Source organism: Vipera ursinii, assembly GCF_947247035.1.
Source record: "Vipera ursinii genome assembly, chromosome: 5".
Taxonomy (NCBI): domain Eukaryota; kingdom Metazoa; phylum Chordata; class Lepidosauria; order Squamata; family Viperidae; genus Vipera; species Vipera ursinii.
Window position 1 is genome coordinate 6,501,742 of NC_139518.1, and position 17,373 is coordinate 6,519,114.

A 17,373-nucleotide genomic window follows, 5' to 3' on the forward strand; every position below is an offset into this window, starting at 1 on the left:
GAGTCCTAAAAGAGCCAAGGTTGCCTACCCCTGCTCTAGGAAATGTTCAGATCCTCACGACAGCTTAGTCTTATTGATCAAATTTGAAAATAAGAGAAGAAACAGATTTTACTCCATGCCGATAAACTTGAGGGAGAGATTTAAATCCAATGAGCTAATTGGAGTTAATTGGATTTTTATTGGTGCGATTTATATAATGGAATGAAAGCTTTGATGTAGTTTTGTGTTTTGGGTTCTGGATTTAAAATGAAGGGGTTTTTTTTCTCGATGGGTCGGACACGACTTCACAACTAACAACAACAAATCAGAACTTTGAAGCCCGGTCATAAGTATCTTTGGGGAAGATATTTCAAATGGTGAAGAAGCGCAGTGGCTCATATGGTTAGGAGCTGGGCTGGAGGTTGTTAGCAAGCCTGTGTTCAAGACCTGAGTGCTGCCATGGAGAGGGGTGAGCTCCTGTCATTTGCTCCAGCTCCTTGACGGCACATGAAAGGAGCCCCCATGAAATGTCCCACAGGCCACAGTGATGTCACTGGCTAATCCTTTCAAGTCAGAAGGGCCTTAAATGGTGCCTCCGACACGAATGGGATGGGGGACTTCAAACAGTCTCTAAGTAACCCGTTATAATGCCTTGCGTACAGTCACTCATGCGCTCGTGACCTCTCGGTTAGACTACTGCAATGCTCTCTACATGGGGCTGCCCTTGAGGACCACTCGGAGGCTTCAGCTGGTGCAGAATGCAGCCGCGCGAGTTGTGTTGGGGGTCTCCCGATACTCCCATGTTACACCTCTGCTCCGTGAGCTGCATTGGCTCCCAGTTGCCCTCCGGGTGAGATTCAAGGTGCTGGTGATGACTTATAAAGCCCTACATGGCATGGTCCGGATTACCTACGGGAGCACCTGCGGCCGGCGTCAACTTCCCTCCACCCAGTGCGCTCCCACAGAGAGGGCCTCCTCAGGGTGCCACCGGTCAGAGAATGTCGACTGGTGACCCCCAGGGGGAGGGCGTTCTCTGTGGGTGCGCCAGACCTTTGGAACCATTTACCGGTTGAGCTCCGGATGGCTCCCGACCTTCGCTCCTTCCGACGTGATCTAAAAACTTATTTATTCGAACAAGCCGGCCTGGTCTGATGGGTTTGGGGTTTTAATTATTGATTTTAACTAATTTATTGTATCGGGCACAATTGTTTAATTTGTTTTTAATTTTTGTATCTTGTACTTTTGGTATTTATTGCCCTGTACACCGCCCTGAGTCCTTCGGGAGAAGGGCGGTATATAAATCAAATAAATATAAATATAAATATAAGTCGAGGACTGCCTGTATATCCAGAGCTTTTGGGGGTGGGAAATAGCCACCCTTGTTCTTACTTTCAAGTTTGCAACTCCGTGGTGATGCATATTGCTTAAGTAAAGACAAGGCAAAATATTGAAAAATAGCTTGCTCCTGAGTCAAGCTCCCCAGCGCTCAAATGTTAACCATGTTATCGAGACCTTAAAGTTGAAGTGAGCCAACCGCAACAAAGAACGAGACAATCACATTACTTGCCCGGAACAAGGGCTATCTTTGCACATTACAGTTAAATACACCGGATAACATCAATTTGATTTTTAGTATGACTGCTGTTGTACGGATTCAGCGCAATCGCCCTTGGGCATCGTTCTGTTTATTATTGCATTTTGCTGTTGTTCCTTTCATTTTGCTTTTGTTGTTTTTTAATCTTGTGTTCACCAATCTGGGCTGCCACTTGTAAGATAGATGGCCATGAAAATCAGGGGTAGATTACATCAATAATAAATAAATCAGTCGTAGAGTATGTAAATTATAAATAAACACAGCAAGATGGGTTAGTCTTCAGCTTGGTTAGGTGAAGAAGCCCAGCTACGTGGCCAATTCATCGTTCCAGACACTCAGTAAGCAAATTCAAGAATTTGTATATGGCACAGCCAAATTGCAAAGGAAGGGGGGGGGGAGGAGGCAAGCAGGCAGGCAGGCAGGAGCCCTCAAAATGATGAACTCAAAGGAAGGACGCTGCAGAAAAATCTCAAGGACTAAAAAAAAACAACACCACCCAATCACAGATTCTGTTTTATTGAAATGCCTTGCAGTCCCAAAGGGGACCCCTAACTCACAAACAAGTTTCTCCATTGTCCCCCAGAATATGTCCAAATTTTGCTCCATTTCAGAACCACTATCAGAAGAGATCTGGAAGGGACCTTGGAGGTCTTCCAGTCCAACCCCCTGCTCAAGCAGGAGAACTTATACCATTCCAGACAACTTATACCAGTCCAGTCTCTTCTTAAAAACCTCCAGTGATGGAGCACCCACGACTTCTGGAGGCAAGCTGTTCCACTGGTTAATTGTCCTCACTGTTAGGAAGTTTCTCTTTAGTTCCAGGTTGCTTCTCTCCTTGATGAGTTTCCATCCATTGTTTCTTGTCTTGCCTTTTGGTGCTTTGGAAAATAAGTTGACCCCCCCCCCTTCTTTGTGGCAACCTCTCAAGGACTGGAATACCACCATCATTTCCTCCCCAGTCCTTCTTTTCTCTAGACTGGCCATACCCAGTTCCTGCAACCGTTTTTCACATGTTTTTATCTCCACGCCTTTAATCATCTTAGTTGCTCTTCTTTGCACTTCCCCCCCCCAAAGTTTCTATCTTAAAGGATGAGAAAGGTGGACCTATTGGTGGAGCAGTGGGCTAATGCCTCCTTAAGTAACACCAGCTGCCTGCAATTAGTGCAGGTTCGAGTCCCACCAGGCTCCAGGTTGACTCAGCCTTCCATCCTTCCGAGGTAGGTAAAATGAGGACCCAGATTGTTGGGGGCAATTAAGCTGACTTTGTAATAATGCAGCTTGGGGTGTGTGTGTGTGAAAGCCCTAATAAGCAGGCATATACATAGAATGAAGGCTACTGCTAAGCACATTGGTTTGTGCTTAAATTGTAAGCCGCCCTGAGTCTTCGGAGAAGGGCGGGATATAAATGGGATTAAAATTAAAAATAAAAATAAAATAAAATATTGAAATACTAGAATCTTGGTTGATACACATTCAGTTTAGCCAATCTAGGCTGAGACGACCTGTATTGCAGGAGGAAAGCTATAAACCTGGCTGTTATCCGAGTAAAATATCGGGATTTTAACTCTCATTGTGAAGTCAGACAACCAAGGGGACAGGCCAAATAGGAAAATGGCAGAAAACCTACACTGAGGAGGAAAAAACAACAACAACACATTTACACAATCTGCTCTACTTGGGTTATTGAATGAGACCTATTTTATGATCCCAGACCTTGCAAAGAAACCATCAATCTTATGTATGTGACCGCCCACTTGATATACCAAAATTGAGAGCACTGCATTGGCTTCCAGTTGCCCTCCGGGTGAGATTCAAGGTGCCGGTGATGACCTATAAAGCCCTAAATGGCTTGGGTCCGGATTATCTGAGGGAACACCTGCTGCCGGCATCAACTCCCCATCGTCCTGTGCGCTCCCGCAGGGAGGGCCTTCTTAGGGTACCGCCGGTGAAGGACTGCCGGCGGGTGACTCCCAGAGAGAGGGCCTTCTCTGTGGGTGCACCTGCCCTTTGGAACCAACTTCCTATGGAACCTAGGACTGCCCCCGACCTCCGTTCGTTCCGCCGGGACCTTAAAACTTGGCTCTTTGAGCTGTCTGGCCTAGACGGAGGGGTTTTTAATTGGGTTTTAAAGTTTTAATTTTGGGGCTTAAATTTAATTACTTGTTTTAAATTCATTTTAACTTTGTATCGTATGTTTTCATTGCCCTGTAAACCGCCCTGAGTCCTACGGGAATAGGGCAGTATAGAAGTCAAAATAATAAATAAGTAATAAATATGCAGGCAAAAAAAAAATTGTTAAAAGGAAGGAAGGAAGGAAGACTCCAATTAGGGGTTTTGTTACAGGAAATGTTTCCACAGAACCTTGATCAGCAAAATGGTCATTTTGACCTTTAAATTTATGTAATTCTCAGGGACAGCTGAAAACTGAACCGTTTGTCTGCAGAGAGAAATGGTTCTCTTCCTTTTACAAATTGGTTTATGTCTTGATTTGATGGGCTTCCGTGGGCCACATGGAGCATCCTAACCTTGTTATGTGTCAGCCTAAAAAGCAATGATTAAGAAGTAGAATTCTGCAGCAATTTTTGACGTAAATCAATTTGAAGATTTTTTTTCTATTGCTTCATGCCCTTGACTGTTTACTTATACCAGGCAAAACCTTGGGCTCCATCAAGGCCAGCTCATGTAAAACGTTTTCCCCACCCCCTTAAGTTGTTTTTGCTTATTCCCATTATTCGTTCATTTTAATTTATTAATTTTTAAATCCTGCCATGTTATGCACATGATTTCCTGAATGGCGCATCAAGAGACTGACCTAGGTACAGGAGAAAATACCTTGATATATGCTCTTCATTTCCAATGTTATACAGGTAGTCCTCGACTTACAACAGTTCATTTTTTAGTGACTGTTCGAAGTTACAACGGCACTGAAAAATCGTGATTTATGACCGTTTTTCACATTTACGACCGCTGCAGCATTCCCCATGATCACATGATCAGATACTTGGAAACTGGTTCATATTTATGACGGTTGCAGCGTCCCGGGGGGGGGTGTCACGTGATCCCCTTTTGCAACCTTTTGACAAGCAAAGTCAACGGGGAAGCCGGATTCACTTTACAACCGTGTTACTAACTTCACAGCAGCGATTCTCTCAACAACTGTGACAGACAGGTCACAAAGGGGGTCAAAACCCACTTAATAAATGCCTCCCTTAGCAAGATGAATTTTGGGCTCCATTATGGTCGTAAGTCGAGGACTCCCTGTAAGTCAATTCGGAATGACAAGCCAATTATAGTAATCCTAATGCTGGCAACATTAATACCCCTTAGCTATAATTACTATTGATAGAATATCCACTTTGTTCTTTCCTCTTGTGCAGATACTGGGAGGTACCTAACTAATCGAATATTAATAATATAAATATATAAGCCAGGGGTCCTCAACCTTGGTCACTTTAAGGCTTGTGGACTTCAACTCCCAGATACTGGGAGGTACCTAGCTAATCGAATATTAATAATATAAATATATTATATAAGCCAGGGGTCCTCAACCTTGGCCACTTTAAGGCTTGTGGACTTCAACTCCCAGGTACCTAACTAATCGAATATTAATAACATAAATATATTATATAAGCCAGGGGTCCTCAACCTTGGCCACTTTAAGGCTTGTGGACTTCAACTCCCAGATACTGGGAGGTACCTAACTAATCGAATATTAATAATATATTATATAAGCCAGGGGTCCTTAACCTTGGCCACTTTAAGGTTTGTGGACTTCAACTCCCAGGTACCTAACTAATCGAATATTAATAATATAAATATATTATATAAGCCAGGGGTCCTCAACCTTGGCCACTTTAAGGCTTGTGGACTTCAACTCCCAGATACTGGGAGGTACCTAACTAATCGAATATTAATAATATAAATATATAAGCCAGGGGTCCTCAACCTTGGCCACTTTAAGGCTTGTGGACTTCAACTCCCAGATACTGGGAGGTACCTAACTAATCGAATAGTAATAATATAAATATATTATATAAGCCAGGGGTCCTTAACCTTGGCCACTTTAAGGCTTGTGGACTTCAACTCCCAGGTACCTAACTAATCGAATAGTAATAATATAAATATATTATATAAGCCAGGGGTCCTTAACCTTGGCCACTTTAAGGCTTGTGGACTTCAACTCCCAGATACTGGGAGGTACCTAACTAATCGAATATTAATAATATAAATATATTATATAAGCCAGGGGTCCTTAACCTTGGCCACTTTAAGGCTTGTGGACTTCAACTCCCAGATACTGGGAGGTACCTAACTAATCGAATATTAATAATATAAATATATTATATAAGCCAGGGGTCCTTAACCTTGGCCACTTTAAGGCTTGTGGATTTCAACTCCCAGATACTGGGAGGTACCTAACTAATCGAATATTAATAATATAAATATATTATATAAGCCAGGGGTCCTCAACCTTGGCCACTTTAAGGCTTGTGGATTTCAACTCCCAGATACTGGGAGGTACCTAACTAATCGAATATTAATAATATAAATATATTATATAAGCCAGGGGTCCTCAACCTTGGCCACTTTAAGGCTTGTGGACTTCAACTCCCAGATACTGGGAGGTACCTAACTAATCGAATATTAATAATATAAATATATTATATAAGCCAGGGGTCCTCAACCTTGGCCACTTTAAGGCTTGTGGACTTCAACTCCCAGGTACCTAACTAATTGAATATTAATAATATAAATATATTATATAAGCCAGGGGTCCTCAACCTTGGCCACTTTAAGGCTTGTGGACTTCAACTCCCAGATACTGGGAGGTACCTAACTAATCGAATATTAATAATATAAATGTATTATATAAGCCAGGGGTCCTCAACCTTGGCCACTTTTAGGCTTGTGGACTTCGACTTCCAGATACTGGGAGGTACCTAACTAATTGAATATTAATAATATAAATATATTATATAAGCCAGGGGTCCTCAACCTTGGCCACTTTAAGGCTTGTGGACTTCAACTCCCAGATACTGGGAGGTACCTAACTAATCGAATATTAATAATATAAATATATTATATAAGCCAGGGGTCCTTGACCTTGGCCACTTTAAGGCTTGTGGACTTCAACTCCCAGATACTGGGAGGTACCTAACTAATCGAATATTAATAATATAAATATATTATATAAGCCAGGGGTCCTTAACCTTGGCCACTTTAAGGCTTGTGGACTTCAACTCCCAGGTACCTAACTAATCGAATATTAATAATATAAAAATATTATATAAGCCAGGGGTCCTCAACCTTGGCCACTTTAAGGCTTGTGGACTTCAACTCCCAGATACTGGGAGGTACCTAACTAATCGAATATTAATAATATAAATATATTATATAAGCCAGGGGTCCTCAACCTTGGCCACTTTAAGGCTTGTGGACTTCAACTCCCAGATACTGGGAGGTACCTAACTAATCGAATATTAATAATATAAATATATTATATAAGCCAGGGGTCCTCAACCTTGGCCACTTTAAGGCTTGTGGACTTCAACTCCCAGATACTGGGAGGTACCTAACTAATCGAATATTAATAATATAAATATATTATATAAGCCAGGGGTCCTCAACCTTGGCCACTTTAAGGCTTGTGGACTTCAACTCCCAGATACTGGGAGGTACCTAACTAATCGAATATTAATAATATAAATATATTATATAAGCCAGGGGTCCTCAACCTTGGCCACTTTAAGGCTTGTGGACTTCAACTCCCAGAATTCCTCAGCCAGCAAAGCTGGCTGAGGAATTCTGGGAATTGAAGTCCACAAGCCTTAAAAGCGGGCCAAGGTTAAGGACCCCTGATATAAGCAACACAATCTCAATGTACACATGTTGTACTTTGACAATAAAGGTTTATTATTATAAATAGCGGCCAGGAAAATGGCCTCACCTCCTTTAGCTACGCAGCGATCCGCACGTGGCCTTCCGCCTCGCCCCGCCCCCTCTCCTAGCTTGGCTCCTCCCCCTCCCCTCCCCTCCCCTTACTCCCCTCCCCTCTCCTCTCGCCCCGCCCACGTCCCTCAACCCCGCCCTACGTCTGCCGGAACTCGCGGCCTTGCCTTCTCCTTGGGCCCGGATTGGCCGGCTCAAGCTCCTCCTCCCCGCCGCCGCCGCCGCCGCCGCCGCACCGGCGCGTGCGCAGTGTCTCCGACGGCCGGCCCTCTGAGAGGAAGCGGCTGGCGATGGAGAACGGCGGCGGCGGCGGTTGTCAGAGGCGGTCAAAGGCCGGCGGTTCGACGCCCGGCTCCGGTGACGACAAATTGGCGGGTCCCTGGAGCAAAGACAAGAAGGATCCCAACGCCCCAGCGGCGGACAAGGAGCAGGAGCTGGTGAGAGCCCGGACAAGGCAGCCGGGAAAAAAAAAAGCCGTGCTGAGTCACGGACCAGGCCCGGAAAAACCGGCGAAGCTCGCCTTAACCCGCCGCTTCTCCGGCCTGACGGAGACCCTAGGCCAGGGGTCTTCCAACTCGGCCCTTTGATGACTCGTGGACTTCAACTCCCAGAATTCCTCAGCTAGTGCGCCTGGCTGAGGAATTCTGGGAGTTGAAGTCCACAAGTCATCAAAGGGCCGAGTTTGAAGACCCCTGCCTAGGCCGAGTCTTTCCTCGCTTGCCCTCCTGACCCGGCTAAGGGCTGGTCGAGAAAGTCGGGCTGCCTCTGAGCGTGTGCAGAGCGGCGCCCGCAGATCTGCAACGGGATGGGAGAGCCGGTTGGGGCCGACGTTTGGACCAGTCGCTCGGCCCGGCCCACCTCACAGGGGGGGTTGTGACGGTGGACGTAGGAGCGTTAGGCAGGCTTCCCACTTTGGAGTTGCTTATTTTTTAAAAAAAAAAAAATCAAAACCGTAAAAAGGCGGGAGACGGGTAGTCCTCGACTTACGACCACAACGGGGGTGGGGTGGGTGGGGGCCGGCAGCATTTCTGCTGCTCAGTGAAGCATCTGGGAAGTCGGCGTCGTCCCGTTTTTCCAACCTTTCCCGCCCGCAGCGGTTTAAGCGAATCGCTCCGGTTAGCGGCCATTAAGCGAATCCGGCTTCCCCCTTAGCTTGGCTTGGCTTGGCTCGGCTTTTCAACAAGGTCGCAAAAGGTGATTTCAGTGACAAACCCTCCGATCCCCCGCCCGCCCGCCCAACAAGACGGCAACCGTCATAAATAGGAGCCGGTTGCCAAGGATCTGAATTTTGCCCGGCTGACTGCGGGGATGCCGCAGTGGTCCTAAAGTGTCAGAAAGGGTCCTAAGACTCTTTTTTCCCCCCTCCCAGCGGTGTAACTTTCAACGGTCCCTAAACAAAGTCTTATAAGTTGAGGATTACTGTATAAATTGAAGGGACGCGGTGGCTCGGTGAGCTTGTCGATCAGAAGGTCGGCAGTTTGGCGGGTCGAATCCTGAGTGAGCGCCTGTTACGCGTCCCAGCTTCTGCCAACCTAGCAGTTCGAAAGCACGTAAAAAATGCAAGTAGAAAAATAGGGACCGCTAAATAGGGAAGGGAACAGCGCTCCGTGCGCCTTTGGCGTCTAGTCATGCCGGCCACATGACCACGGAGACGTCCTCGGACAAGCGCTGGCTCTTCGGCTTTGAAACGGAGATGAGCACCAGCCCCTAGAGTCGGAAACGACTAGCACGCATGTGCGGGGGAACCTTTACCTTTACCTTATTGTATAAATAAATATATGGTCTCGTTTTCCTCACCTGGAAAGGTGTGCCTCCTCTGGTCTGCCTCTGTGCGGATCGGTGAGCCATCCTCCTCCTCCTGAGAGAGACGGATGAGTGGCCCGCCAGTTGTGGAATAAGTGACCTTGGAGAGCAGCAGAATGAGGGTTTGGACCGGTGGGTGAGGAGGAAAGAGCTTCCCTACCTCTTAAAGGAGATCCTCCTCCCAATGTTGGCAATGAGCTTGAAAGCCATAGGGGCTCCTCTTTGGCTATTTCGTCACTGGCACATTTCCAAATCTTCAGCGGTTTTCCTTGAATTTCCACCCTGGAGAGTTAAAGGGAGACCTTGTCATTAAAAACCTGTTCTGGAGATTTAACAGAATAACGGCATTGGGAGGGACCTTGGAGGTCTTCTACTCCAACCCCCTGCTCAAGCAGGAGACTATATACCAGGGGTAGGCAACCTTGGCTCTTTTATGACTTGTGGACTTCAACTCCCAGAATTCCTGAGCCAGCCATGCTGGCTCAGGAATTCTGGGATTTGAAGTCCACGAGTCATAAAAGAGCCAAGGTTGCCTACCGCTGCAATACCATTTCAGGTAAATGATTGTCCAGTCTCTTCTTAAAAGTCTCCAGTGATGGAGCACTCACAACTTCTGGAGGCAGGTTGTTCCACTGATTAATTGTTCTCACTGCCAGGAAATTCCTCCTCATTTCTAGGTTGCTTCTCTCTTTGGTTAGTTTCCATCCATTGCCTTTTGTCCTGCCTTCAGGTGCTTTGGAGAATAGCTTGACTCCATCCTCTTTGTGGCAACCCCTGAGATATTGGAAGACTGCTATCATGTCACCCCTAGTCCTTCTCTTCATTAAACTAGTCATACCCAATTCCAACAACCACTCTTTGTATGTTTTAGCCTCCAGTCCCCCCAATCATCTTTCTTGCTCTTCTCTGAACTCTTTATACAATCTTAACAACTTTTTCATATCATGGTGACCAAAACTGGATGCATTCCAAGTGTGGTGGTGCCTTGTGGGAGATTAAATACTTAGTACAACAATAAAGGGCAGTTGGGATGCTCCTGTGTGTTTTCCTGGCTTGGGTTACTTGCTAGATCTGCCTGAAATTCAAACAAATGCTGGCGTTTGTGCCGTTAAGCCTGCAGTTTGTAGTTATTTTTCTCAATTGGGTTAATGAAGATTTCTCTCGCTGCTTGAATTTCAAATGTTTCTATCTTCACTTGTATGCATTAAGGATTAAATGTAGGTTAGTGTGCCATCGTCACCTTGCTGTTGTATTGCTTTGTATTCCTGTTTCATCCATCAGTTCAGTTACAGTTCAAAACAGTTGAGGATGTAGATTTTCTCAGATTTCACATTTTTTTCTTTCATTCCTTACAGTCTGAGGAAGACAAGCAACTACAAGATGAGCTGGAAATGCTTGTGGAGCGTCTGGGAGTAAGTTCTGTTCTTGACCATAAACTTGTAGAATATCAGAATATATTGATTTTCCAAGTCCAGGAACTATCGAGCGTCATACGGCAATAAAGCACATGCTACACTGTAGTGACAATCCTATGTATGATGCAGGTAGTCCTCGACTTACGACCACGATTGAGCCCAACATTTCTGTTGCTAAGTAAGACACTTGTTAAGTGAGTTTTGCCCCATTTTACGACCTTTTTTGCCACAGTTGTTAAATGAATCACTGCATTTGTAAAAATTAGCAACAGGGTTGTTAAATGAATCTCCCTTCCCCATTAACTTTGCTTGTCAGTTACCAAAAGTGATCACACATGGCCTCAGGACACCACAACTGTTATAAATATGTATCAGTTGTCAAGCATCTGAATTTTGATCATGCGATCGTGGGGATGCTGCAAGGGTCCTAAGTGTGAAAGTGTCAAAAGTGTGCCATGGTAACTTCAAACGGTCACTAAACAAACCGTTATAAATTGAGGAGTACCTGTGTATTCTTTCTGACAACAATAGTGTTCATGTTGTGGCTTCTACCCTATTCTCATAATAAAATTCTCACTAGTTGACAGTGTTGATCCATCCAAAACACTAATGCTGTTTATAAAAAAAATGATACTTTAAGTAAAACTATCAACAGAATACAGATAAGTCTTTGACTTGTGACTGTAAAAGACCCCAGAATTTTTGTTGTAAATCATGAGATTGTAAACTGAAGCACCTACGTGACTGGACCCCCTTGTATTACTTTGCAAAACAGATGTTTTGATTGGTTCATTGCTGTCACGAATCTAAAGCTTTTGTTTGCATCATTTTTTTTTGTTTCAAATCTTAATATGTTATCAGCATTCTTAGATGATCTCCAAAATAGCACGACATAGAATGGCGAAGTTATCAGAAGCCCTAAATGGGAGAGTTCCATGAAAGTGCTTCCGAGAAGCCACTTAAGCACCTTCCTGTTGGACAGTGGAGAGGGTAACATGGAAGAAAGCTCTCACCATTGTTTTAATGTTTGCGAGGTTCTTGGTTATTTTTTGTCTGACTATTGTGTGACCAAGAACAGCATGGGGGCCTAATGGTAAAGGCCCTCCCTTCCCACTATGGAGGTTGAGAATTCAATCCTAGGTAGTGGTGGATGTTTCTTTCCTAGGGCTCCGAAAAAAAAAAAAGAATCTGCAAAGTCCACATAGGCGTCAGGAAGGACATCTGGTCAGTAAATGTTCAGCTTCATCCAATCTCCCCAACTCTGCTAGAATTGGAATTGGAATTGGAATTGGAACGGAACGGAACAGAACAGAACAGAATAGAATAGAATAGAATAGAATCAGAAGGGACCTTGGAGGTCTTCTAGTCCAGCCCCCTGCTCAAGCAGGAGAACCTACTCCATCTCAAACAGGTGAATGTCCAGTCTCCTCTTAAAAACCACGATTTCTGGGGGGTAAGCTGTTCCACTGGTTAGTTGTCCTCACTGTCAGGAAGTTTCTCCTTAATTCCAGGTTGTTTCTCTCCTTAGTCAGTTTCCAACCATTGTTTCTCGTCCTGCCCTCTGGTGCTCTGATGAACAACCTGGCCCCATCTGCCTCGTGACAGCCCCTCATATATTGGAACACTGCTATCATGTCTCCCCTATTTCTTCTTTTCTTTAGACTAGCCAAACCCAAGTCCCGCAACCGTTCTTTGTACGTTTTGGTCTCCAGGCCTTTGATCATCTTAGTTGCTCTTCTCTGGATTTTTGCCAGTCTCCAAACATCTTTTTTGTGATATGGTAGCCAAAATTGGCTGCAGCATTCGACGTATGGTCTTACTAGGGCTTTATAAAGCGGTACTAATAAGAATAGGAACTACGGGGTCATAAAAAGGAAGCTTTTTTTTTATTATTGTGTGACCAATGGTGGACTGAACGGACCAGTCGCCTGATCCTCCAGGACTCTTCTTAACAAAATAAGTATGTCTTATTTATAGTAAATGTGTTCTTAGCACGAGTCCCATAGCAAAGGTTTGAGCTGATTCGTACTGGCCATACTTAACAGAAGCAGCGGTTTTGCAGGGAGAGCTTGGCCTGCACATTTTTGTTTCCTTCCTAATGACAACCGATCTCATTGCAGGAGCAGGACACGGCTCTTTATCGTCCTGCCCTGGAAGAGCTACGCAGGCAGATCCGCTCTTCCACAACCTCCATGACTTCTGTACCCAAGCCCTTGAAGTTCCTGCGGCCACATTACGGCAAATTGAAAGAGATCTACGAGAACATGGCGGCAGGGGAAAACAAGGTGCGTAACCTGGATCAATTAAGCAAGCATTGAGGCTACTTTACCGTTTCTCTCTTCTCTCTTTTTTTTGTCCTAATAGCTAGCTGGCTAGCAAATTGGCCCCAGGTTGTCACAAATCTAAATACCGATTTAACTGTCTTTGCTCCTTTCTCTTTGTTTCAAAGAGCAGTCTGTTCACCGTATACTTTCACACGATCTTCAAAATAGCAGAACATAAAACGGGTTGGCGAGTGAGAGCCGGTTTGGCTACAGGCTGGGACCTGGGAGACTGTGAGTTCTAGTCCCACCTTAGGCACGAAAGCCAGTTGGATGGCAAGTCCAGTAACACTCTCAACAAGCCACTGTGTTGCGTGGGCGACAAGCCGGCGGGTCCATTTATTTCACAATCAGTAGGATCAGCACTCAGCTGAGCTGAAAAAAGGCTGGCCACTTGCTAGGAAGAAGATAAAAGAGCCTTGGTGGAGCGGTGGGCTGATGCCTCCTTAAGTAACACCAGCTGCCTGCAATTAGTGCAGGTTCGAGTCCCACCAGGCTCCAGGTTGACTCAGCCTTCCATCCTTCCGACGTAGGTAAAATGAGGACCCAGATTGTTGGGGGCAATAAGCTGACTTTGTAATAATGCCGCTTGGGGGGGGGGGGCTGAAAGCCCTAATAAGCAGGCATATACACAGAATGAAGGCTATTGCTAAGCACATTGATTTGTGCTTCTTAGATTGTAAGCCGCCCTGAGTCTTCGGAGAAGGGCGGGATATAAATGGGATTTTTAAAAAAAAATGGGTAGCAGTTGAGGTGGAACCCAAGAGAGCTCCTGTAACGTGACTTAAAAGCTTCCTGTACAGTTGGGTTAGGAGTGAACTTACTCATAAGGAGAGCAAATGCGTTGCTCATTCCTTTGAGGAAGGAAAGGGTGGGTTTTTTTTAGCTTTAAAAAGCCAAAACCGTCTTTTTATTAGGAGAGACAGTTCTTCATATTGCGTACAGGTAGTCTTTGACTTACGACCCACGACTGAGCCCAACATTTCCATGGCTAAGCAAGGCTGTCAAGTCAGGTTTGTCCCATTTTGCGACCTCTCGGGCCACAGTTGTAGAGTGATTCACTGCAACTGTGAATCGTGTCATTGAGCCAATCTGGCCTCCACCCTTGCTTTTGCTTCTCGGAAGCCAGCTGGGAAGGTTTCACATAGCGACCACGTGATCCTGGGACAGTGCAGCTGCCACAAATACGCGCTCCGTGCCAAGCGCCTGAACTTTGGTCATGTGACCGTGGAGAGGCTGCAGCAGCCGTCAAGAGTGAAAACCGGTCACAAGTCACTTTTGCAGTGCCATTGTAACTCCGAACGGTCCCTAAACAAACGTTTGTAAATCTAGGACTGCCTGTAATCATCCCCAGAGACTCTGAATTGAGTATTGTTGTTTATTCGGGCAGGCTGCGAAGTATAACACCGAGTGGTTTTGCTACCTTTCAGTTTTAGGACATGTTAGCCAGAGATGTTGTTTGACACAGTCTTGACATCTTTTTTTCCCCTTGTAGCGTTTTGCTGCCGACATTATATCCGTTTTGGCCATGACGATGAGCGGAGAGCGAGAGTGTCTGAAATATCGGTTGGTGGGGTCTCAAGAACCCTTAGCTTCATGGGGACATGAATATGTCAGGTAAGACTCAAGAGCCTCGGTGGAGCAGTGGGCTAATGCCTCCTTAAGTAACACCAGCTGCCTGCAATTAGTTGCAGGTTCGCATCCCACCAGGCTCAAGGTTGACTCAGCCTTTCGTCCTTCCAAGGTAGGTAAAATGAGGACCCAGATTGTTGGGGGCAATTAAGCTGACTTTGTAATAATGCCGCTGGGGGGGGTGTCCAAAAGCCCTAATAAGCAGGCATATACATAGAATGAAGGCTACTGCTAAGCTTGTAAGCTGCCCTGAGTCTTCGGAGAAGGGCGGGATATAAATGGAATTTAAAAAAAAAAAAGAAGAAGCAAGCTAAGAATCTTTGATGATGTAGAACAGGGGTCCTCAGCCTTGGCAACTTTAAAGACTTGTGGACTTCGACTCCCAGAATCCTGGGAGTTGCCAAGGTTGAGGACCCCTGCTCTAGAACAGCGGCCCCCAACCTTTTGGGCATCAGGGTCCGGTTCCACGGAAGAAGGCTTTTCCGTGGACCGGAGGAGGCGTGGTTTTGTGTGCTGCCTGCATCCCACGGATGGGGTTTCGCTTGTTTGCGCAGCCCGGTTGCCAGCATGCCACAGCCCAGTGCCCACAGACTGGGGATTCGGGAACTCTGATCTAAACATCAATAATGCTGTTCTTTTGAACTATATAGTTCTTTTTTATTGTTAAGCACCACCTTTCATCTGCAGAGCACAGAAGACTTCCAAGTGACGTCCCAGTTAACACTGTCTCTTCAGTACAGTCCCTTGCAGCAGGTGTTTTATTAACCAAGGCTGCCGATGTCTCTTTTGACATATAATCCCTCATTTGGAGTCTTCCTTACAATAAAGCAGATAGAAAGATTCAAGTCCCAAGTTCAGTAAAGGGTACCTCCGGAATTTCACGGGCTGGAAAACAAAATGTAAATTTGCCAGACAAAAAAAAAAAAGATGGCCTACTGTAGGATCTTGGTTTGGTTTGGTTTGGAACTCATGCTGTTTGATTCCGTTGCCCCTGCAGACACCTGGCAGGTGAAGTCGCCAAGGAGTGGCAGGAGATTGATGAGGCAGACAAGACTCAGAAGGACACACTTTTAACTCTCGTGAAGGAGATTGTGCCATACAACATGGCTCATAATGCTGAGCACGAGGCCTGCGATTTGCTCATGGAAATCGAGCAGATGGACATGCTGGAGGAATATATTGATGACAATGCCTATGCCAAAGTTTGTCTCTATTTGACCAGGTGAGGGAACTCTGCTTTCTGAGTTTGTGGAGTTCGATTCATTAAGAGTTGGCAAGGCTGAATTAGGTCGCTGAGACCAACTCTTTGATGAATACAGAGATCCAAATTAAGACGTTCATGGTCAGTGGTTAGCCAAACCAAATTTCTCTGCCTAATCGGTTCTATTACCAAAGGTTTCCCCCCCCCTCCTAAGACCTGATTGGAAATTACATTCCTGTCACTCAGATCTTTTATTCTTTTTCTGCACTCTAAAACAATGCAGGACAGATCTTAAATCTTCTGTGTGATCTCTTTTCCGATTTGTGAAGATTGCTATCCACCTCTTTACCTTCTCAAAACTCTGTGTTTCCACGTCCTTCCTATCTTATTCTTCTAAAATCCCAGTGGATCTTTTTCTCTCTTAGCCTTTGAAGCTAATTTCTTCTTTGTGTGTGGAGTTCAGAATAGCACTCAAGGTGGAACTATTATTTCTTTTAGACATCATAGAGTTAGAAACTGTCATTCTACTGAGGCAGTCCAACAGAACAAAGAATTGTTGCAAGGAAATGCAGACGCTTAAGTGTAGGGCAGTGTTTCCCAATCTTGGCAACTTTAAGACATGTGGACTTCAGGTTTATAGCAAATATGCTGGCTGGGGAATTCTGGGAGTTGATGTTCGCGTGTCTTAAAGTTGCCAAGTTTGGAAAACCCTGATCTAGGATATTCAGAGCCCAAGTCCTGATTGATTGTGACAGGCTTGCATTCATTTAAGGTAAAGGTAAAGGTTCCCCCGCACATGCGTGCTAGTCGTTTCCGACTCTAGGGGCCGGTGCTCATCTCCGTTTCAAAGCCGAAGAGCCAGCACTTGTCTGAGGACGTCTCCGTGGTCATTTGGCCGGCATGACTAGATGCCAAAGGCACACAGAACACTGTTACCTTCCCACTATAGCAGTCCCTATTTTTGCATTTTTACGTGCTTTCGAACTACTAGGTTGGCAGAAGCTGGGACGAGTAACAGGCGCTCACTGTTACGCGGGATTCGACCCGCCAAACTGCCGACCTGATCGACAAGCTCAGCGTCCTAACCCACTGAGCCACCACGTCCCTCTTGCATTCATTTATAATGCAAAAAAGTGTGCTTTGTGCTGAAATTAACCTGATAAGAAAGGTATAATTAGCCATAAATTCTAAAGCTTATCAATCAGCTCACTATTCTCCAACAGGTTTCCCCCCCACACATCCCCTTTAAAGGAACCGATTCCCAATTTAGGTAACTTCTATATATTTGCTGTTTGGTAGGATTTCTGTCTGCTTGGATTTTTCTGTACAATACAGCAGATATATCGCTCTTCCACGGTGATGCCATGAAAAATTGTGGCTCACCTATCGCTCAATATGCACATGGTGTTTTTCTTCTCTTCCAGCCCACCTACAACTTATTTTTCATGAGTTTAATGATTTTCCCCATCGCAGATTGAA

General features: G+C 45.2%; 1 protein-coding gene across 1 annotated transcript in view; it reads left to right on the forward strand.

The window, feature by feature from the left end:
- Window positions 1-7,767: 7,767 nt before the first annotated feature.
- PSMD2 (proteasome 26S subunit ubiquitin receptor, non-ATPase 2) overlaps window positions 7,768-17,373 on the forward strand; it is a 37,482-nt gene continuing 27,876 nt past the window's right edge. The window contains exons 1-5 of the mRNA XM_083363907.1: window positions 7,768-7,959; window positions 10,681-10,737; window positions 12,861-13,025; window positions 14,557-14,678; window positions 15,691-15,915. Of these exons, the coding sequence (XP_083220033.1) occupies window positions 7,813-7,959; window positions 10,681-10,737; window positions 12,861-13,025; window positions 14,557-14,678; window positions 15,691-15,915 (716 nt within the window). The 5' untranslated portion in view covers window positions 7,768-7,812. The remainder of the gene's footprint in view (window positions 7,960-10,680; window positions 10,738-12,860; window positions 13,026-14,556; window positions 14,679-15,690; window positions 15,916-17,373) is intronic.